This window comes from Trichoderma aggressivum (genome assembly GCF_033847375.1).
Source record: "Trichoderma aggressivum f. europaeum strain CBS 100526 chromosome Unknown scaffold_014, whole genome shotgun sequence".
In the NCBI taxonomy this organism is placed as follows: domain Eukaryota; kingdom Fungi; phylum Ascomycota; class Sordariomycetes; order Hypocreales; family Hypocreaceae; genus Trichoderma; species Trichoderma aggressivum.
This window is the reverse complement of record NW_026946380.1, coordinates 465,567-488,243: the sequence shown is the minus strand read 5'-3', so window position 1 is coordinate 488,243 and position 22,677 is coordinate 465,567. Positions and strand designations below refer to the sequence as shown.

Below are 22,677 nucleotides of genomic sequence, written 5' to 3'. Positions count from 1 at the left end.
TTGTTTTGCGCGCGAAAGGGGGGATGATTTTGATCATGATACCACGACAGGGGCACGTTGGTGTGGGGGTTTGATCGTGCTGGGACCTGAATGACTGTCTATTTTATATACCTAGTGCTTAATATTCTAACGTCCAATCCTTTTTATGATGAATTTAAATATTAGTGGATTAATTCTGCAACACATATATATCTTCTATATATCAGCGCAACGTTTGTCCAACTATTGATCATCCTTCGTTCGTGTTATAAATTGTCTTGTAGGCACAGAAAAGCCCGTTCGTAACGCAGCTGTCGCAAGGGTTGATGCCGTCGCACTTGATCTTTTTCCATAAACAGAAGTTGCAGGTTCTCTCTCGGAGGAAATTTTTCACAAGAGGAGGCAGCGCTAGTGGAGGAGAAGCAGTCAGGTTCAAACCATAAGGAAATATAACAGAAGGGTATGGTATCTTGTTTGCGGGAGTGGAATCTGGCAGTGTAGACGGAAAGCCTGCAGCTTTTAAAGGCGGCGTTGGAGGTAGAGGTGGAGGTGGAGGTGGAGGTGGAGGACGAGGGCCTTCGACTTTTAGATGGGGGGGAATTGGAAGTGGGAGGCCGTTTTGATATCTGGTTTTAAGCCGCTGCTGTTCTGCTGCTTGAATCCGCGCCGGTTTCTGTGGTGGTTGGGGAGTGGTGTCTCGAGGATCTCGAGGATCTCTATAATCTAGAGGATCTCTATAGTAGTAGAGGGCATTGCGTCCTTGGCTGGACATTCGCGGCTGTGAAGCCGAGTCGTGAAGTGGCAAAGGAGGCAGTGGAGGATGCTGGCGGTAGGGAGAAGTATCTTGGGAAGTACTCGACGAGGGCGAGTTCTGGATGGTGTTGAGGCGCTGGCTATTCGCGGCACTGATGCGTTGATTGAAGACGTCGCTAGATTCAGCCGTCGACAGGTTCGTCTGTGGCGATGAATTGGTCGTAAGACTTGGGTTATAAAACTCGTTAAACAATTTGAACGCATCGTCGTGAGACGACTCATCGTTGAACAAGTCGTAGGCGTTGGACGATGTGTTGGTGGTAAACAAGTCATCCTCATGATTCAATTCATCGTCGTTAAACAACTTGAATTCATCGTTTAAACTCCCATTGTCGGTAGTCCATCCGGTCTTATCCTCGTAAAACTCATCGTCGTACACGTCAGTCATCGTGCGGTCGAGTTTGGGGACGATTTCACTGCCGTAATGTGTGAGCGTAATTGATGGGCCCTGTTCGCTAGCTGGCTGATTGTTATTGTTGAGAGGTCGGCGCCCATCTTCATCTTGCCTGCTTTTCTGCGCAGCGATGGCCGTCTGGTGTAGCCCATCACTTTCTCGCTGCCGCCTCTCTTTCCGCATTAGTTCCATTTGGTAATCCTGAATACTCGGATCGATAAAGTGTTTTGGGGCCGCGTCGTACGATGCCATCTGCGGGGCCATCTGGGAGAACTGAGCCTCAATAGGAGAAATAGGAGGAATAGGAGGAGGCGGAAGAGGATTCGCTTGGGCCTTGTGGGTGTTTGCTTGAGGGGGAATGTCCGCAGGTCGAGCACCGGGGGAATCGTTTAGTAGTGAGGCTATGTTGGACTTCGTACCGATGTTCTTTTGTTTCAGCATATCTGCATTCCTGCGCTGTGAACCATTTGTATAACGCTTTGTTGCGGTCTGTGATAGGGGCTCGAGGGACTTGCAGTCTTTACAAGAATGAGGGAAATCCACCTGAAGCGCCTCCTCCGGGTTCTCAGGATAGTAGCAATCTATGTGTTGCCACGTGTCGCAATTCTCGCAGTGGATTGTGTTTCCCTCGACTCCAGACCAAGAACAGATACACTTGATTGTGTACACGTAGGGCTCATCTTCTGGCGCCTCGATCATGTGGGTGACATTGTCGCGGCCGGACGGGTTCACGAGCGCAGGACGTTTCCTGATCGAGCTTCGTTTCAGTCGTTGATCAGGACTGGTATGGTGCTCTGCCACATGATTCTTCAGTAACCTTGCCGAGGTGAACACCGGATATTGACAGCCCTGAACGCGGCAAATGTGCTTTGAATGTTCCGCTTCATGGCGAGTGAGGCTGTCAATGTTATTGAAGCCCAGAGCAGCATGTGGACATGACCAGAGTCGACAGGTAAACGCTGAAGTTCGAAAGTTTTGTTTGAATTGTTCAAGCTGCTGAAAGGAGACACCGGGATAAGTCGAGTAATTTAGTAGCTTTTGAATCGTTTCTTGATACCTCTTCTTTAAAGTAATGACATCGCTTGCCGTATCATCGTGCTGTATACATGCAGTGTCATCTATACTCACGTATGATATCGTTAGCTATGAGCTTAAGAAAAATCAGGTATAACGGGAAGCTATACCATGGATTGAAACCACTTCTAATGCCTCTTTGTTTTGTTCTAGGAGCACCACCTTGACCATTTTGTACAAGCGGTAATCCTTCTGTCGAATCAGAGCAAGCCGTGGGTCTGATAGGCTACTATCCGTGGCTTCGCAATCAGGTTTTGAACCCGTGAAGCTTTTTGCCAGACGACAAGATAATGCAAAGAAATCGGAATCGAAAAACTGAGCTTGGCCAAACTCAAGAGATGCTAAGAGGTAGTCGGTCCAGAACTCGGTAGCGTACATGTGGAAGCCGTGAAGTCCACGGAGAACTCTCAAGATTCTTTCAGAGTCTGAGTATGAGGTAGCAAAGAGTTGCTGACCAGACAATAGACAACGAATGGTAGCTAGCCCATGTCGCCTTTGCGACTCGATGTCCGTGACTAAGAGTGCTGTATCAGAGCTCTGGAGAAAGCTTTCATACGTTAGCCTGATGTTCCCAGGCTCAGTGTGGACGGACATACTCCCTAACTGACACATGGACAAACGAATAAGAAGAGTCGGCCTGCTTCTGGATAAGAGGCTCGCACCTATCGAGAATATACGCCGGCACTAGCTCGTCAACTTGCTCTTGGTTCGTATCAAATGCTAAAGCAGACAAAAGCTCTGCTAAGCGGAGCGGCCGTTTTGCAAATGCAATCCAGCTTAGGACGGCGCTGATTCGTTGAGCAGATCTCTCATCAAAATTGGCCATAATCTGCGATAACATCCGACCGTAGCTATATAATTTTGGTGTTAGGCGAAGTATCTATGAGAGGAGACCATTGCTGGATATCTTGTATTCCGTTCACTCACAATTCGCCGAGTTCCCGAGGAAGACTAATCGCTGCCTTCAAAATCTCATCGCGGTGGTAAAAAAGATTCTTATTTATGTACTCCATGACGAGTTTTGCCCAGAGAAACATGCCTGACGCCAATAAGTATTAGCTTAAGTAGGTAATAGTTCTGGTAGATGAGGACTTGCCATCTGCTTTCTGAGTGATTTGAGACGCCAGCGCAGTCACATCGTCATCAGTGATACCTAATTGAGAGAAACTTGGTCGAATAGCGTTTATCCTCTGCAAGGTATAATCTTGGATGGCCTTGTTTAGATGACTTCTCTCGCTTGATAATGATACCTGGTGTTTCTTCTTGACGAATTTGATTACCTCAGGCCTCATTTGAGTGCACAATAGTACTTTAAGAAGAGTTGCGGTAGAAGATGAGGCAGAAGCAACCAGCTTGTCGAGTGTTTTTACAACACTCGCTACCGTACTATCATCGCATTCATCTAGCCCGTCAACAATAATGTGAAGGGTCTTTTGCTTTTCTGGCAAGGCGCCCATGGCCTCGACTAAGAAGCGTAGAAGTTGTTCAACAACTGTGTTGCTTGGGGCTTTCTTCTTCAAGATCAACCAGTCATACGACAGAGTAATGAGTTCAGGATCCAGACGAATGATTTGTATCATCAAAGACCGCATTATGGAGTTGTAGTCTGTCGATTCGGGGTAAAGGTATGTGCAGAAATGCGCTGCTACCAAAGATTGCTCTGAAGCACGGAGAAAAGTCGCGATTTGTGCTGCCAAGACACTTTTACCACTCCCGACGAAGCCATGGAGCACAACGAATTGAGTATCGCGTTCGCATCTTGCCCACGATCGAATCTTTGATTGCTGGAGTATCCAACTGCAGGATCCGGGGTTTCGGTTTGCTTCAGAGATGAGATTATCAAATACTTTGATCTGGTGAGTCTCGTCGACTTTCAAGACACTCAGGACGGCTCGAAATTCGGTGCTTGTACGCTCCTCCTCTTCCTTTTTTAATTTGGCCATTTCTTGCTGTCTCCAGTCCTCTAATTTCTCTCTCATCTCCTTTGCCTCCGATACGTTAGCCGCATTAACTGTTTTATCAACGAGGTCCTCATGTGCTTTTAAATCGGCAAATATGTTGTCGAACCGTCGTTGGAACCGTCCCCAGGAAGTAGCAAAGAGGCGCTGCCATGCTAAGCATCACCAAATATTAGCTGAGGTTTATACTCCATCAAGATGTAAATGAGCCTGACCATTTCGCCGGACAAACTTATAGACTTCTCCGTGAAACTTGAGAATATCGGAGTAATACACTGCCAATGTGTTTTGGACCTCCATGTTGTTTGAGAACGAACGATCAAATAACCTGAATCGAGCCAAGGGCTCAGCTAGCCTGCTATAAACCTTGATGATCTGCTCGAAAGCTTCGATGTAATCGGCCGATATCTAGATGCGACATTTGACTCATCAGTGCCTGCGTGATCACTCACATCTCATCGCCCTGCATACCTTCAACACAAGCTTAATGGGCGCCCACAACCAAGGCATATACGGCGTTCCATTGCATAAAACCTCGATTGCTTGTGAGTAGTACCCCAAGCCGGTGAACAAAGGTGACAATCTTCGCATGTTACGCAGCGACTGACTTGCAGAAAGCTGCTTTTCGACTTGGAGAGCAGCCTGTTGAACATCTTCAAGCGATAAATGTTTTAGCTGCGCTCGATCGGAAACGGTGATGGTTCTTTCGAGCTCCATGAATGCCTCTCGCATCATGCGCTGCGCCTGAAGAGAGGCTCTCTTGCTTAACGGCATCTTTATCCATATAGGACTGTTGTTGGCCCGCTCCAATCGTTCGTAACGCGAATACCAGGATGGTCCTCCGTGTATGGCTTATAGAGACTCGGATTTTATGACAAACCTAGCGACTGTAGTAGCAGTTACTATAAACATATAAATATAGTAGCAATTAATAGAGAAGTATAGATATAGTAGTAGTTAAAAAATGTAAATGTAGTAGTGAATATTAATAAGGGTATAGTTGATAGTAGCAGGTATTAGAAATTAGGCGTATAAGTTGACGCGAGGGTGTTTAAAACCTTCTCGGTCTTGGGTTTTCTGTCCTCCGCTTGCTAATATGTAAGAAGAAACAAAGTGGCAGAAAAGAGAGAAATAACTGACTCTCGAATCCTGATCATGGCAGGTTTCTATTGCATGTTCCCTCTCGTGAAACGCGGCGGCTGAAACAAGGCTGTGCAAATTCCATTGGCTGTCAACCACCCACGTCGCGACAAGGCTTTTCGCTGGGCGCAAAACAGAACATGGTCAATATATGCATACGGATATGGATCCCGTTTTCTTGAATTGAGATCTAATCCCGCGGCAACTTGATCGCTTTATGCTATAACTCGGCTGTGTATTCGAATGACACAATCAGCATGGAATGTGATCCGGACTATTCTCGCGGATCAAAGCGACGGCGACCCAGCTTCTTCGGGAATGACGATGCCAATGAACCTGAACCAAAAAGAATTACGATTTCTGAAATACTGAATCTAGCGGTTGACGAGGAGCGCCTTGTCCAGACAACACACGCTACACATGAATCAAGATGTCTTCATACGGCTGCCGACTATGTCGATTCCAATCAAACCAGCTCCTTTAACCCTGAAAAGCAGTATATATGCTTTGGTACCGTGCGCAATTTCCCGCTTCTCTGCTAAATAGCGCGTTTAACGTGAAGGATTTCAGATAACCGATATAAGCGGAACATGTCAGTTTATGCGAGCCTCACGGGCCCAAGTATTCACAATTCAATTAGACGACTCTCAGACGTTCCGCTGCATCGACGATGTCTCCATAAAGGGCCAAATAGACCCAGGATTTACATACATAACAGATGCTTTGCTTGATGAGAAAGAGCTTGAACTGGAAATCACATGCTCTATAATAGACGCAACGCAATCATCAAAGACAAAATTCACTACGTCTTTGTCCACGCCATGTCGGCTAAAAGTGACTCTATTTGGACCTGACTCTCTTTTTGAAGAAGTAGGAAGCTTTTTTGAGGATCATAATCTCTATCTTCAAGATCCAGTCAACTGCTCTCGGAACGTTTTGTACCGAAACCCACACAAACTATCTGTTTGCTGTGGCCCAGACCTATGGACCTCGGATTTAGACAGAGAACATTCAAACTTCGTGATGATCGAAACTACACAGCCGCGGCCCGAGTTGATTGACGTATTAAATTCTCAAGAAGATCTAGTGGAAACGAAACAGCCTGGCTCTATTCGATCAACAATGAAAAGGTAACGAAACAGCCTCATTATTATGTGTTTTCTGATGCCTTTTCAGCCATGCTAATAACATCTTTCTAACAGACATCAACTGCAAGCGCTGACATTTATGCTCCAAAGAGAGCAAGGTTGGGCCTGGGATGGCAGCAGAGCAGACCTTTGGGAATTCGTTTCTGAGAGCACTGGCTCTTAGTAAGTCACCACTGACGACATGATGCATGTAATTGCATATAATGACCTTTCACTGAATCATGCGTAGCTTTGTCAACAGGGTCTCCGACGCAGTTCAAACAGAGCCGCCGCAGCAATTTTATGGTGGGATTATCGCAGACTCTATGGGCTTAGGCAAGACATTATCCATGATTTCTCTAGTAGCATCCGATCTACTCGTGGATAGAAACGATCCAATCTCAATCACTGGGGCCAATGCTGAAGAATCTTCTGGTCGAACATTGATCGTCGTACCACCCCCTCGTGAGTTTGAATGCTAGCAGTCTGCTCGCTCTCAATTTCTTGCAAAGGCTAAATGCTCCGAAAAAACATAGTTCTTGATTCTTGGGAAGAACAGCTGAAACAGTGAGGCATATATAATATTGTTGAAGACATAAGTTAATAAGAGACTAACTGGAGCCTTCAGACATGTCTTCCCCAACAGTATTCCTTGGCGCCGGCATCATGGAAAATCTCGCGTAACAAACGATTCTGATCTTGAAGAATCCTTAGTGGTATTGACAACTTATCACACGGTATCTTCGGAGTGGAAAGGCAGCTCAGATCAGCAGCCGTCCTTCTTATTTAACACACGGTGGAGGCGAATCATCTTGGATGAGGGTTTGTCACACGCACTTTATATGAGTAAGAGTATATGCTGACAATCACCAGCTCATTTCATCCGAAATAGCGATTCTCGAATGGCTCGTGCCATATGTTCGATGAACTCGGTTTCTCGATGGGCTGTAACAGGCACGCCCATCCAGAACAGACTCGGTGATCTCACAGCACTCCTCAAGTTTCTCCAAGTCTATCCTTATTCGGAAGAACATAAATTCAACACAGATATCTCTCATTTGTGGAAAATCGGCAAGATAGATGAGGCAGTAAAACGCCTGAAGCGCCTCGCGGGTTGTATCCTTCTGCGTCGCCCCAAGACTGTTATTCAGTTACCACCAAGACATGACTTCCAACACTTTGTGGAGCTGGCCCAAGCAGAAAGAGATCTATACCAGGCATTCAAAATGCGCACTCTATCTCACATTGAGCAAGCCCTCTCTGCAGGTGGCGGGATTGGGAGGACACACTCTTATGCCAATATGCTACAAAGAATCGAAGCAATGCGCATGGTTTGCAATCTTGGTTTGTATTATAAGATGCGATATGATCTCGAGACATATAACGAGCAGACGTCCCAAAACTGGACAGCAGTTGCGCAACAGATGTTCAACATACGACGTGGAATTAGCAGCATTCAATGTCGTCTATGTTATTGCCCAGCTGATTCAACAGAGAACACGTTCTATGAAGCTGGGCCATCAGCAATGTCAACGTTCTCTCAATGCTTGGAATTTGTTTGTCCCACATGCGTATCAACTCGCCCACATCCTGTGGTCTTCAAATCCTGTTCTCATGAGACCATCTGTCCTTTCGCAAACATATCGACCGATATATTCGAGACGGATGATATGCCTAGCCTCACGATGAACCAGTTATCTGATGGATTACCAACGAAGATATCCATGCTAATCAGTGATCTCCAAAATCAACCTCATGATGTCAAATGGTGTGATATCTCAGACCGTCTTCAGACTGGAATACATGTATTTTCGGCTGGCTGATATACGGAACAGTGTCGTTTTCTCTTCCTGGCGAACTACCCTCGAAATTATCGAGGTTGGACTCAAGCACGCATGCATACCCTGTCTACGATTCGACGGCAAAGTGGCACAGAAAGACAGGCATGCCGTAATCGAGCGGTTTCGCAAAGACCCAACGATTCGCGTGCTCCTGGTGACACTATCGTGCGGCGCGGTTGGGTAAGCGCAAGAGGCGTCATCATTCAGACATTCCAGCTCATTCTAATTCGCTTCTTTTGACAGTCTTACATTGACGGAGGCCTCCAGGGCCTATCTTATGGAACCTCACTGGTAAGCCGCTCCATACGTAGGCATGATAGTGAGGAACTCTCGTTGACATGCTCGTTCTTTACAGGAATCCAACGCTTGAAGACCAGGCGCTGGCTCGAATTCACCGTATCGGACAGACGAAAGAAGTAAACACTATTCGATTCATTGTGCGGGACTCATTTGAGGAGGCATGTAATCTAACAACAAATACAGAGTACATTTTGATGAATTCACTAACGTCATGTTAATGCAGAGGGTCGTAGAACTACAAAAATCCAAGACGGATTTGGCCGAGGTAATACACCGTCAGAATGAGGGCAACCAACAAGATGGAACCCAACGGCCGCTAGAGGTTCGTATAACAGCATCATGAATTCTTTGAATTTCCAACTAACTCAATCTAGTGGCTAAAGGCGCTTATATAAATTCTACCAAGCAAGGAAAATCCGCTCGATGAACCAAGTTGATATCAGCGTACATGTATGTAGTTCGGCGTAATAGAAACTCAAAACCTCAGATCTAGATCGCCATAACGCCCACATATATCAGTTGCAATACTATAGATCAGATGCATTTAACCAGTCTCCGCTCCCCCAACCAGCCACATGTTTATGCAACATCCAGCAGGTATGATACCATTAAGCTTATCTTCACGGCTCCTCCGGATGCGCAGCATCATACAGGGGTTGCTTTCGAAACATGACACAGCCTCGATCCAATATCCGCAAATCGTAGCCATGGACAGAACACGAAGTCCATGTATAAGCCGAAACGCATTACCAAGCGGCGGAGATGAGTCTCTGGAATCTTCGGGCCGTAGATCGAGGGACCCCCGCGAATTGCGCCGTTATGAGCTCCGTGTACTGACCGTTTCCCGGGGGTTTTTTTTTTTGACGTTTTAAACATCAACCTTGTTTTATATCGCTCTCTATATGTCCCTGAATTATACGAAATAGAATTTTGCTCTCTATCCAATACGAAGTTTCGGAGAGATGCCACGTGGGATGGTCCGTATTCGTCCATATTACTCAAGCCTCATGACAAGCCCAGTTACACAGTGGCTGTAAATCACTATTCTCTCTCGGCCGAATACGTAGACTGAGCGTATGCATATAATTTCTCTTATGATATCAATAAGTATAGAATAACCTTATACTGGATGGCATCAAAGACACTCAGTTCACCAAAATGATCACATATAGCAATTCAAGACAGCAGCATTGCAAAACCACGATATTATTCACCCTATCTAGATTAGAAAAAAAAGATAGCAACCTAAACTCTCTCTCCCTTTTCCTTTTCCTTTCCCATTACCGTCTTTTCCCAGCAGAAAATCCCACCATTACTCCATTAGAAAAAAAACGAAACAAGTAAGAAAATATCACTCAGTCCTAGCCAGCAAATTAGATGGCCAAGACGCAAGCAGCAACGAAAACAGCCACGGCCCCCATGACAGGAGCAGCCGCGTTCGCAGCACCGCCAGAAGTCGGCGGCACCACGGTAGGGCGCGGCGAGCGGGAGCTAGTAGATGTCTCGTTGGTCGAGTTTTCACCTCTCTTGTAGTACGTGGCCATGGGCGGGGCCGAGGTCGCCTCAACACTGACATCAAAGTTACCAACGGTGATGGTGGTAGTGGCGGTCATAGTGAAAGTGGCAGTCATAGCGTCAGGCTGGTCTGTGACAGTGATAGTGGTAGTGACACCAGGATCAGTGACAGTGGTAGTGACACCAGGATCGGTGACGGTAACTGTGGTACCAGGATCGGTGACTGTGACAGTGTCACCAGGCTCAGTGACTGTGACAGTGTCACCAGGTTGAGTGACTGTGACTGTGATAGGATCCTGGGTACTTGTGATAGTGACAGTGGTAGTGGCATCAGGACCATCTGTATCCGTGACAGTGGCAGTGGTAGTGACAGTGGTGGTGACACCAGGATCAGTGACAGTGGCACCGCCATCAGTAACGGTGACAGTGACAGGATCTTCTGTATCCGTGACAGTGGCAGTGACAGTGGCAGTGGTAGTGGCACCAGGATCGGTGATAGTAGCACCACCATCCGTGACGGTGACGGTGGTAGTAGCAGTGGTAGTAGAATCCTCTGTATCAGTGACTGTGACAGTAGTAGTGACAGCAGGATCAGTAATAGTAGCACCACCATCAGTAACAGTGACAGTAATAGGATCCTGTTGATCTGTAACAGTGGCAGTGGTAGTGGTAGTAACAGGATCCTGGGGATCAGTAACAGTAACTGTGGTAGTAGCAGCAGGATCGGTGATAGTAGCACCGCCATCAGTAACAGTGACAGTAATAGGGTCCTGTTGATCCGTAACGGTAGCAGTGGTGGTGGTGGTGGTGGTGGCGCCAGGATCGGTGATAGTAGCACCGCCATCAGTAACAGTGACAGTAATAGGGTCCTGTTGATCCGTAACGGTAGCAGTAGTGGTGGTGGTGGCGCCAGGATCGGTGATTGTGGCACCACCATCAGTAACAGTGACAGTAACAGGATCCTGTTGATCCGTGACAGTGGCAGTGGTAGTGGTAGTAACAGGATCCTGGGGATCGGTAACAGTGACTGTGGTGGTAGCAGCGGGATCGGTGATAGTGGCACCGCCATCAGTCACGGTGACAGTAACAGGATCCTGGGGATCCGTGACAGTAGCAGTAGAAGTGGTAGTGGTAGTGACAGGATCCTGGGGATCGGTAACAGTGACAGTAGTGGTAGCAGCAGGATCGGTGATAGTAGCACCACCATCAGTGACAGTAACAGTGGTAGTAGAATCCTCTGTATCTGTGACTGTGACTGTGGTAGTGGCAGCAGGATCAGTGATAGTGGCACCGCCATCGGTGACAGTAACGGTGGCAGTAGCTGTGGCAGTAGCAGTGGCAGTAGCAGTGGCAGTGGTGGTGGAACCAGGATTGGTGATAGTAGCACCACCATCAGTGACAGTGACAGTGACTGTTGCGAGGCTGTCTTCAAGGACTCTCAAGCGGCTGATGATATTATTAAAGAAGCCAGCAATGGGATTTGCCGCCAGCACAGTCGGGGCAGGAGCAGCAGGAGCAGCCCGTCGTTCGCTGTCCCGGTCCTCGTCCTGGTCTTCCTGGTCATCATTCGACCAAGTCGACGTCCTTGCGTGGGAAGACCATTCGCCAGAAGACCATTGGGCTCCCTTGAAAGAGGGCGCAGCGGTCACAGCAGCAGTAGAAATCCATTCTTTGTTGTCGTCGTCTTCATCGTGGTCGTGTTCCTGATCGTGGCTATCTTCCTGATCGCGGTCATTCTCCTGGTCGTGGTCATTTTCCTGGTCATGTTCCTGGTCTTGGTCGTCATGGCTCCAAGTCGACGTCCACACGTGGGAAGTCCACTCGCCAGAAGACCATTGGCGTGCCTCGACTACGGGGCCCGCAGTCGGCGCAGGAGACACAACAGCCTCAGAAAACTTGATGGTACGCGACCCCTGGGCGAGGGGGGCGGTGGCAGCGAGGGCCAAGATGATTGCACGGAAACCGTACATGATGCGGGGGGTTGCGTGAAAGTGGATTGTATAAAGAGCTGAGGAGAGCGAGGATGGGATGAAGAGGAAGAGAAGAGACAACTTCATCGGGGGAGAGATTCGCTCAATTTATAACCGCGTCCGACAACATCATGACCATCAACGCGAACATAATCAACATAATCAACATATCCAACATATCCTCCACTTGCTCAGACACAACAACCCCGCGAGGGGAATGATAAGAGTAAGGCCGGGCTATGGGACGAGTCGCGCCGTTGGTGTCTGCCACAGTATCAGCCATACAACCTTAACGGGGAAATCACCTCATAGAATGCGAACTGGTACCACCCCCAACAGCAACTCGGTATACGCAAGTCTCCAGATCCAATTGATGTCCTTGAAAACTATCGCTGATAAACACAAAAACCTTATCTTCGGCTGGAATCATAGAACGAATATGCCCGCTATGTTGTGTAGGATACCCATTTGCCCCGCTGCTCCTAACCTCCCACCCTTTTCGTTTTTTTTCTTTTTTATATCTTCCATTTTCGTCTTTCGTAGTTGTGCTATACTTTCTGTTGCCTAAGCTCGTGTTTATTTGAACCCCAAAACGCCGTTGTGCAGCCCGAAGGAACCATCACTCTTCTTCTGGAATGTCTGAAAAGAAGCTGAATCGCATTCGGTGGCTCTGGTAGAGGGCATTAGCTACTGTCACGCGCGAGGCTCGTGGGATGTAATATCTAGGTAAGGGATTTGCTCACAAATGGTAGCTTGGGAATGACAACAGCCAGCGTAGCGAGGAAGTTAATGACAAAGTATGTTGAGTCGTAGTGGGTGTAATGTGTGCTGAGTAAAAATAGCACAATAGGGACACTGAGGAGAAACTTCTTGGTCGGCGTGTACTGGGCTCCGTTGTCGATCTGCTCCCACATGTTGAGGTTGTCGAAAGCTCCGCCGTTGAAGTCAAAGGGAATGCCTCGAACGTAGTGGAACATGATGTAGGAGCCAACCATGTATGTCATGTTGGTCAGCGTCCACGACGCCTCCTGGGAACTGCCCGGGATAACATCGTAGAGGATCTTGAGACAGGCGATGATGACGATGTGGATAGTCCAGGCCCCTTTTTTCGCGGCCATCCGGGTCAGCAAACGCAGCCAAAAAAGGGCCTTCTCAGGGGCCAGGCACGTGGATGGAAAAGCATACCTTTTGCGTTTGTCCAGTTGGCGTTCATGTTCGGTATAACAGCCTGATCGCTCATCTGCTCAAGCGTCTCGGGGGGCTCGTGGTAGACCTGGAGGATGCTGCTAGACCTCCTCCGGCGGCCACCAGCGCTTCGGTCGGTCATGTCGAGGAATCGGCTGCTGGCGGGTTTTGCGCCTGCGTCGTAAGTCTGTGAGGATGCGGGAAGACAAGTTGACGGCATTGTCGGTCTGGATGCTTTTGTCTGCTCCCGAGGCCGCGAATGCTCCTTCAGTCTCTCGCAAGGCAACGCGCAAGTCGGAGGCCAAACGCTAAATCGGGGCGCCGGGCAGTTCTTGGCGGCACACGCTGCTAACGGGGCGATGAAGGTACTGAGTAACTCCGTCGGCCGGTAGAATGTGAGGAGCGGTGGATGCGGGCGGCGGGCACAAGCGAGAGAACAAGCTTTTATGCAACTAAAGGGGCGCAACTGGGCACAGCCACCTGAGGCTCAGGAACAAGCGTTCTTCGGTCTGGGAGTTGGTTATCTGGCTTCATCAAGTGGCCGAGTGGGGGTGGATTTTGGAAGAATGAATGCGAATACGAAAACCTACCTTTGATGTTTCGTTTCTCTTCTTTCTTTATTTCTCTCTCTCTCTCTCTCTCTCTTTGCAAATAAAACACTCCCCGATGATGCTGCAGTCACGCGATTCACTTTGGCCACGAATGTTTATTCACGCAAGGTTTTGCTCAATTCTTGTTTTTTCTCGGCGGCTTTTCAGATAAGGTACGAGTGGCGGTATGGAGTGGGATGGGGTGAGTTGGCGCATTACGCGCATTATATGGTGGGCAGAGGGGCGCCGAGGACGCTGTCGCAATTGCTGGATACGACTCGCTACTCCCGTCTCAAACTCGCTTAAGAGAGTGTCCTGAGGAACTTGGAGCTTCTGAGCGGTGGTCCGGACAGGCTGACGACGGCTTTGCTGGGATCAGTATCAGTCTGTGGAAGCTGTGGAGACACCCTGGAAAGGGGCGCCGCGGTACCTGCAGGAACAGGAGATACGGCCCGACAGCAAATTGAAGCCTCCGTGGTGCTAATGCATGCTAGGTGATCAACGTAGACGTCTACTATATGATGGTGGGCAGGCGAGCACCAAAGCGTAGAGCTGTAGAGGCTAAGGCGAAAATGCCTCTGGACAGCAACCAACAACGACTTGTACAAGTGCTCAACACCAAGAGAGCGAGAGAGGGGTTTGGTCCCTGATATCACATGCTCGGACTGGGGATTTGCTTGGACATCCAAACATCATTACACGATCCATGTCCTTTGATACAGCACCCTTGGATGGCATCCCCCCTACCCAGCTAATACTAACGTCTACACGTGCCAATCTAGCCGCTATCCGGGTGATCTGAAAAATACCCTCTTAGTGCAGCTGCTTTATTAAACCACGGCCAAGACACTGTGGCTGTATCGTGTCCCACCTACCCCGTAATATCTATATCTTAATAACAGGCCAAGGGGACGCAAGGAGACGAGCCCGTATCCTTGGCTTCTAGAAGGCTGCTTCATCAATCTCGGCGACAGGGGCTGTCCGTGATTACTACTAGTACGAGTAGTGGCAGCGAATGATCCAAACACTGCCTCGACCAGTGAGATCACCTGGACTGTCTAATAACAATGCTGCCCGCCAATGCCTGCTGGTCTGGGAAGATCCAACCTTCTTTTAGACGGTGCCATCTCCTGCCTGCTTCGAGGTCCCTGATTAATTATGCTGGGCGCCACGTGCATCCATTGCTTTTATCTATTTTAGGGAGCTTCATTTCGAAATCTGCAAGCCTGTGCTTGTGCAAGCCGCAAGGACGTGATTCCAGACCTGCTCGCGTATCTCATCTAGAAAACAGATAATCTTTACTGTAGGTTGTTGCGGTACTACGGGAACGCACCTCAGGAAAGGGCACATACCTGTCACATGCAATATTTTTGCTCAACCACCATCATGGGCAACCTCTCCAGAAAAGAAACAAGACACTGTCACATACGGGGCACCTTCTTACAGCCAGAAGCTGCGATTGGTCCCAGAGACCAATTACCGCTGCGTATAATCAATTGTTCACTTTGCCTGGTAAATCCAGTGCTATATGCTGCGTGCCTTTAATATGACCACCTCCGTCGAGGGGCTAAACTTCGGAAGTGGAGTTCTCGCCTGCGCCAGGTTCCCAATTTGATTCGTCGCGTACTTTTTTCCTTGTGATAACGCATCGCCCAAAAAAGAGTCGTGCTTCTTCAATCTCATCTTGAAGATCACGACTCTTCACCGCAACAACTGCGATTCTACACATTTCGAATTTAATTCGACCAACAACAGGTCGTTCATTGTCAAGTGCCGTGCCGAGTGCGCGCGGATGATACAGGCAGGGCCTCAAGTTGCCCATCACCCGCGCCACTCGCGCCTGGGCTTCTCAGAAGACACGAGGGTTCACACACAGCGAATTGCTTCCAGCTTCCATTTGCTAGTCAACGGATAGTCCTTTCTGAAAGGCTGCTTCATTGGCTTTCAAATGGAGGAAAAGAGTTCAAGTGCTCCTATAGAGCTTGCCGAGCCCCTGTCTAGCCTAGTCCCATCAAACGCCATGGCCACAGATCAATCAAACCCAGGAGACTTCATAAGCTTAAGTAGCGATGACGAACCCCCTTTGGCCAAGAAAAGGAAGTCCCCAGAAAATGACATCTCCAATATTGCTGGACTGGATGCCCCTGCAGAGCGCTCTAAGCGTGCCAGAGTAAGCTCTGCCTCTGCTAGCAGCACAGGCGCAAAAGTATCAGAGGAGGGAGAGATTGACGAGGATGAGGGCTCTGAGGGCGAGATCCGTACCCCTAGTACAGGCGGCGATGGGAAGAAGTCAAGAGGCTTTGCGTCAAGCGGCGCCTTTGTGCCCAAATCCCCTCCGGTTTACACCAGTGATTCGATATCTCTTCAATTGCCCGTGTTTTCTCAGCAAAGGGAGGGAACCTGGCTTGCAAGATTCGAGGAGTGGGCACAACTTCTCTGCACGGCCAACGCAACGAGTTTCGCCAAGCTGACACCAAAGGTGATCCAAGATGCCTACAAGCAATACATTGATACTCACAGTAGGCTGAAGGCCAATAAGAAGCGCGCTGCGAGGCAGGCGGCCGAACAATACAAGGATACATCTCTGGCAGACTTGATAAAGTCTCTCCAGCCACGCCAGAGTAATGTTGCACAGCTCCCAGCGGTGCTGCCTGAAGCTTTGGGCGAACTCAAAACTCAGAGCGACGCCTCCAGCCAATTGCCAGCCCGGGCTCAGGTCAGCCATAAGAGCGAAAACCTCGACCCTGCTGTGCCACTTCCTCCCAAATCTTTGACAACACAAACTGATGGTTACTTTGTCATTGACGTGAAGCCGCAGCCTCTCCAGACAGCAAACTCGCGCGAACCTCGACCAATGTCACAGCTAGCACCTCAACCTGCTGCCAAAACCGCCATGTCGCAGCGGCCAGGCCTGCTTTCGGGGGAAGATGCCCTGGAGCAACAGCGCCGGTATTTCCCTTCAGCCAGCGATCCGTCCAACATGTGCTTGCTTTGCGGACGAGAGGGCCATACCGCAGACGGCTGCACAAACTGCGCGTGCAAACGTTGCGGACAAGACGACCATTGGCAATATGCTTGCCCATCTCTGGACCTCAAGTGCGACAAATGCGATATTCGTGGCCACTCAGCCGCTGGTTGCGCAACAGTCAGAGAGGAGAGAGGATACGTGTTCAAGTGCAGTTTGTGCCATTCAACTGCGCATACGGACGAGCGGTGCACGCAGCCATGGCGGTCATTTCACCCTGAAGCAGAGACGATCAAGACGGTTACTGCTCTGCCGGTGTCGTGCGCCTCATGCGGAAGCAGCCAACATTTCTCTGCGAACTGCATCACGGATAGAGTGGCCATGGATCCCACCTTTCCTACCAATCCTACTTTTAGCATGTACAACATGAGTCGCTATATAGACGCAGCGAGTACGTCATTTGCAATCATCGGTGCCGATGAACTCGCACCGAAGCAACAGCCAGGAGACCTCAAGATCCGTGGCCACGCCTCGCGTTCCAACCAAGTCCGCTACTACTCGGATAGCGATGACTCGGATGATGTGCAATTCCTGGGCCAACGAGCCGTTCCCAAGCCTGTCCGGACGGGTCGTATTAGGGTATCGACCAGTCTTCAACCGCCCAACGGAGATCAACAGCCTCCTCTGCCCCCTGGTCCACCACCTTCTGATCCACCTCCGCCGCCTCCCAATCGCGCACCAAGACACGGCTACTCGCAAACACCGGCTGGGCCAACGTCGCTCCCTGCTAGGCCGCCAGTTCCATCGCGGGACTACAGAAGCGTACCGCCGCCTCCCTCCCAACCTGCACAAGAATCTCGCCAACAGTCTGGACGAGGAGGTCGAGGTGGTGGCCGAGGTGGTGGCCGAGGAGGCAGGGGAGGAGGCCCAGGAGGAAACAGAGGCTACAGAGGAGGAAAATTCAGAGGCGGCAGGGGTCGAGGCGGTTGAACTGCGAATCGTGGTGGAATTTGGGGACGTACAGACACGGAGAGGGCTATGGGACGTCGAATGGAGCAAGCACGCGTTGGGCGATCTGATACACAGCCCTTTACCCTCTGATCTGCAGTGTCAAAGGCAAGGTACTTTGATACCCCCTTGTACTATGGTTTCTCAATTTTGGAGCAAGGATTCGACGAGAAATGATGGCGCTGGCTCATTGCAACCCGAAAGGCTTCCTAATGGAGGAAGAAGGTCGGATATGGAGGCTATGCGCTGAACTCTAAATCTGATGGATTGGGAAAGGGGACAAGAAGTATCCCCCAGAGGTGCATACCTGTGGACGACATATTGGCATGCAAGTCTCAGCTGCAAGTCTCAGTGTGCCTGCATTTGAAGAGTGGTGGTGGCTCGTGAAGTTTGAGCCGATATAACGTGCATTTTGTTGGGCAGAATAGATTCATCTAGAGGACAATAGCTGGTACCACGGAAGCTCCAGCTGGTATTCCCGTAGATAGTGTAACACTAAATGTATAGAGTAGCATCGGCTTCACAACCGAGAATATCACGGCCATTGATTCGACAAATGAACCATCATTCCCGTAGCTCGTCGAAACAGCTGACCACTCAGAACGCGCCGTGACAGAGACACTATCGTGATTTACCGATTTGCTCCTAGGTGAAGAAAAAAAAAGAAGAGAAAAGGCGCTAATACGAGTCGGCGATAGAGACATGCAATGTTTCAACGCGCCACGAGTCGGGTGCAGGCCACGGGCTGGGAGAAGCGGGTTTTCGTGGGTTGGCAAGCTAGGGGACGTGGCTAGTGTCGTGGACGAGAAGAACGATTGAAGATGGTGGTTTGATGGTGGTTTGGCTTGGCTGTATGCCCGGGTTTCAGAGGACGAGAGTTGGGCATGAGTTGGGACAAGGATGATGAAGCGAGTTGCGGCCTGAGAAATGCCTGAAACGCTGCAGGGGGCACGAGAAGAACTTTTGAAGTTTTTTTTCGGTTGTTTACGAACGACCGGGTTTGATACTCTGAGGACCTACTGGGTATTAATTTGTTGTAAGTTACAAAATGGCCGTCTCTTTTTTGGTTGGGTGGTGTTGAGGTCGGTCACGAGAATGAGAAAGACAAAACTCTAATGAAAATGATTGACATAGGTACTGCCGCTGCCACATTCCCACGAAGTCGCGCTTAAGCTTGACTCTTAAGCTTGACTGGCCCTCGCGCGTGTATTCCATCGCGTTACCACCCTTTCGAAGAAATCACTTCATGATTCGCCCACCGCCTTTGTCTCGATCAAATAGGTCGCGTCAAAACCTGCTATCGATAGCATCACCGCCCAAAGCCTTTTAAACAACCCGACCCAAACTAAAACATCCTTGTCCCACGCTTATGCACCCCTGTCCCCCCACAACTCGACCAACCCACTGGCCACAGCGATCGAAACCATGAGACGGTGCCTGTGGGACACATGCGGCTTGCTGTTCCACTGCTGGCGCGGCCGGGAGTGACGCGGACACGGTGAGAAAGCCTGGCGTTGTCGCGATGTGAGTCACTGGCCAGTTGTTCCTAGAGCCGGCGACTCTGGCGATGCTGGTGCTGCAGGACGATTGGAGCGCGGAGGGTTGGCGAGAATGGCGCTACGGGGGAGACGGGAGCAGAGTTTTCTCTTGCTCGTTTTCGTCTGGCTTGTCGTTTTTTTTTTCTTTTGTTCCGGTTCGATGGATGCCCAGCCCGGGGGGGACGAAGCGAAGCGATAATGGGCAGAAATCATAGGGTTGGTTTGGGTAGGGTTGGGGGATATATACAGGCGACGAGGACGGAGACCGGCTTCTCGTGCTCTCCATCTTGGATTTTCATCCGGTAATTCTGCTGTGTGAATAACTGTATTCGATCTGTGTCTTGATATTGACGGTTGATTGAGAGCACACTCGTCTCTCGATTTCAATCTCTCCATCATCAAGGGGTTTATACTTGGTATCCAACCACCAACCACCAACCACCTTACATCAACCAGACTAGGGCTGCAGGCCATCAATACTAGCAGTCTAAACATCTGCTCTCTTGAAACAAATCACTTGAAACAAGATCTCGAGGGCCTTACCCCGCGATATGAGACGGATATGGCTTCAACTGAACAACTCTTTATCGCCATGTTGAGGAGCGACGCTGTCAAGGACAGCCTCTTCCATCACCTCACCACGTCCGACGTCTGCGCCATCCGCGAGGCTTCATCGGCCTGCTGCAACCTGGTCACCAAGCGTCTCTTCACCCGCATCCACGTCACCTTCACGGCGTCCACCTTCACCCGGCCCTCGCGCATCGCCGCCCTGGGCCGGGTCGGGCATCACGTCGAGCACTTGACCTTTCACTTTGCCCACTCCGAGGCCACGTTTCTGCCGCCGCTGATTCATCCGCTGACGGGCGATGAGATTGCCTTTCTGTACACGCCGCACACCAGCATGGGATCGGCGCTGACTCGCCCCAAGTATGCCAACACGGAGCTGGGCGAGATCCTGACGCAGCAGTATCCTCCGCTGTTCCACGCGGCCACAAACGTCGCCAGCTTCATCTATGCCATTGGCCACGTCCCCAACATGAGGCACCTGACCATTCGGTGTCCCGGCCAGGACCCGAGGGAACGGTATAGGAGGGACATTGTTGACTATGCCCTCATCAGTCTGCGGATTGCCATTGAGCGAACGCCCATGATAAAGCTCCATAAGTTGTCTCTGTCGTCCCTTCATCCCTCTGCCTTCAACTATCTCAGATACATCAATGGGATCGGCAGCGTGCCCTCTGCTAGTCGTAGGTGGCAGCAGATAAACAAGCTGCACATCTCAGTGGAAGCCTGGGACTTTTACGGCCCGTCTCCTGGCTTGGACCATCTCAAGGTCATTGATGACTACATCCGCAACTTTTCCCAAGGCTTAGAAAAGTTTACTTTTACCTGGATTGGTGCCAAAGGACCGTGCCCCGTTGCTCTCTCTGCTGATCCCCTCTTCGCGCCGCCTCGCAGCACGAAGAAGCTATTCCATGAAGTCACTTCTCCCATGTCGCCTCTGCCAACCCGGCCTCCTCGCTGTCCCATCTACTTCCCCAAGCTGCGCTATCTGCAGATTCGTAATGCCGCCATGAGCTCTCCCCAGCTCAGGGGCCTAATCATGTCCCACCAAAAGACTATCAAGCAGTTTGGCTTTGAGAACGTCGTCCTCGCCAACAACGGTAGCTGGGACGAAGCCCTGGCACCCGTCAGCGGCGACGACAACTGGTCTCGGAGCAGCGTCACGGCATCTTCGGAGTTTTCTGTCGTAACCGGCACAAGTGATGAAGAGCTGCCTAGCCCCAGTGCTGCGGTCGAGGCTGCCAGCAGAGAGCTGATGGATCTTGACCTGAACGGCCTCACCCTGAGCGAGGACGAGAGAGATGTAGCTCAAGACTTTGCCGGCAACTTTGCCGGGCCCAGGGAATCAGATCAGAGTGTTTCTACCAAGCTTACGCGAAAATGTGTCCGGCGGCGCCGCAGAAAGCACTCCGAGACAGAGAAGAGAGAACAAGCCTCTAAGCATCTGTCTCCTCTATCGCCGCCTCTGTCGTCTCACAGTCACAAGTCTTCATCCTCTGTACACAGCTATAAGCCATCCAAGCTACGTCTCAGGCTATCTTTTGGATCCAGCGATGTTGCTTATTCTGCCATCCCCGAGCCGCTGTCCATCATCACGCCACCCATCATGTCGTCAGAGCCCCAACCTGTCCTCCTTCAACCGACCATCTACTCTCCCTCCGCCCATCGCCAGGCTGGCCCCGACGATGGCATCTCCACTGTACAACGCAACCTGGAACAGGAAAATGCTCATCGACTGCTTGCCGAGGACGTGGATGCGAGAGCAAGCGCCCTTCACAAGGCCAAAGAAGCGGTTCTGGCGAAACTCAGTAAGGAATTTTACAGCAAAAAGGATAGATTCACCGATGCGGTGTCCGTGTGTCGGTATATGGGTGTTAGAGAGGTGAGCGGGTGCAGCAGAGAGATGGTGATGGAGGATTGGAGGGGGTTGGAGAGCAGGAGTGCGTTGGTGCCCTTAATGTTTAGTCGATCTTAGAGGCGTGGTTGGGATCTGGAAACAGAGGTAATGGAAGGAGGGTATGATTATGATGATACGACGACACGAATGTTCTGGTACGGACTTGGTCTTTTGGTCTTTCTTTTGATCACTCTTTTAGGTCACTTTTCTTTGATGTATTTTGTATTGCATATCATGATATCTGGACGGGGGATATGGACATGTATAGTACGATCATTACACTCTCTCATTTAGTATTCTTAGTGTTTAAACTCTTAGTATTCTAATCACTCTACTTATAATCATCTTGGCTGCCATATCACGAAATACTTCATTCAGGTACTCTCGTTAGCAATCCTCTCCAGCGTCTTCACATACTCCTCCACCTCCTTCGCCCCCGTCAGCGTGATATCCCTCCTCTTCCCCTCCACCATGACAACCGGCACCGCATCGACATCCCGACTCACCTCCCTCAGCTTCGCCTTGACCTCTGCCAATCCAACCTCCTTATCCCCCACAACCTCGCTCGCCTCCTCCTCACCAATCCCCGCCTCCACACACGCCCCTATCAACACCTCATCCCTCGAAGGATGCTCCCCCCTCTCAAAGTACCGCACATACAGCGCATCGATAAGCTTATTCGCCGTTTCGGGGCCCTTGGACGACTGGAAATACTGCGCCACGCGGTGCGCGTGCAGGGTGTTCCCCATGTATCCGTCGAAGCGCAGGGCGATGCCGAGGGGCTGGGCGATGCTGGTCATGTGCGCCTGGAAGGCCTGC

The 22,677-nt window shown here is 50.1% G+C and overlaps 6 protein-coding genes across 6 annotated transcripts; 3 read left to right on the top strand and 3 right to left on the bottom strand.

Moving 5' to 3' along the window:
- Positions 1–229: 229 nt before the first annotated feature.
- On the bottom strand, positions 230–4,953 carry Triagg1_4544 (transcriptional regulator family: Fungal Specific TF; the record flags this gene model as incomplete). The annotated part of the gene is made up of 7 exons (XM_062898959.1): positions 230–2,304; positions 2,371–2,807; positions 2,857–3,111; positions 3,188–3,299; positions 3,648–4,373; positions 4,434–4,626; positions 4,690–4,953. 7 exons carry the CDS (start codon positions 4,951–4,953, stop codon positions 230–232), a joined length of 4,062 nt encoding a protein of 1,353 aa, XP_062756561.1.
- Positions 4,954–6,480: 1,527 nt separating this feature from the next.
- On the top strand, positions 6,481–9,021 carry Triagg1_4543 (uncharacterized protein; the record flags this gene model as incomplete). The annotated part of the gene is made up of 9 exons (XM_062898958.1): positions 6,481–6,488; positions 6,561–6,668; positions 6,736–6,950; positions 7,359–7,911; positions 8,321–8,506; positions 8,570–8,617; positions 8,682–8,763; positions 8,850–8,948; positions 9,001–9,021. 9 exons carry the CDS (start codon positions 6,481–6,483, stop codon positions 9,019–9,021), a joined length of 1,320 nt encoding a protein of 439 aa, XP_062756560.1.
- Positions 9,022–9,999: 978 nt separating this feature from the next.
- On the bottom strand, positions 10,000–12,111 carry Triagg1_4542 (uncharacterized protein; the record flags this gene model as incomplete). Its single annotated transcript, XM_062898957.1, has 1 exon — positions 10,000–12,111. The coding sequence occupies one exon, from the start codon at positions 12,109–12,111 to the stop codon at positions 10,000–10,002; it is 2,112 nt and encodes a 703-aa protein (XP_062756559.1).
- A 722-nt stretch (positions 12,112–12,833) lies between these two features.
- Triagg1_4541 (uncharacterized protein) lies at positions 12,834–13,516 on the bottom strand (the record flags this gene model as incomplete). Its single annotated transcript, XM_062898956.1, has 2 exons — positions 12,834–13,213; positions 13,297–13,516. The coding sequence occupies 2 exons, from the start codon at positions 13,514–13,516 to the stop codon at positions 12,834–12,836; spliced, it is 600 nt and encodes a 199-aa protein (XP_062756558.1).
- A 2,318-nt stretch (positions 13,517–15,834) lies between these two features.
- On the top strand, positions 15,835–18,109 carry Triagg1_4540 (uncharacterized protein; the record flags this gene model as incomplete). Its single annotated transcript, XM_062898955.1, has 2 exons — positions 15,835–17,371; positions 17,418–18,109. 2 exons carry the CDS (start codon positions 15,835–15,837, stop codon positions 18,107–18,109), a joined length of 2,229 nt encoding a protein of 742 aa, XP_062756557.1.
- A 1,880-nt stretch (positions 18,110–19,989) lies between these two features.
- On the top strand, positions 19,990–21,936 carry Triagg1_4539 (uncharacterized protein; the record flags this gene model as incomplete). Its single annotated transcript, XM_062898954.1, has 1 exon — positions 19,990–21,936. The coding sequence occupies one exon, from the start codon at positions 19,990–19,992 to the stop codon at positions 21,934–21,936; it is 1,947 nt and encodes a 648-aa protein (XP_062756556.1).
- Between the last annotated feature and the right edge of the window lie 741 nt (positions 21,937–22,677).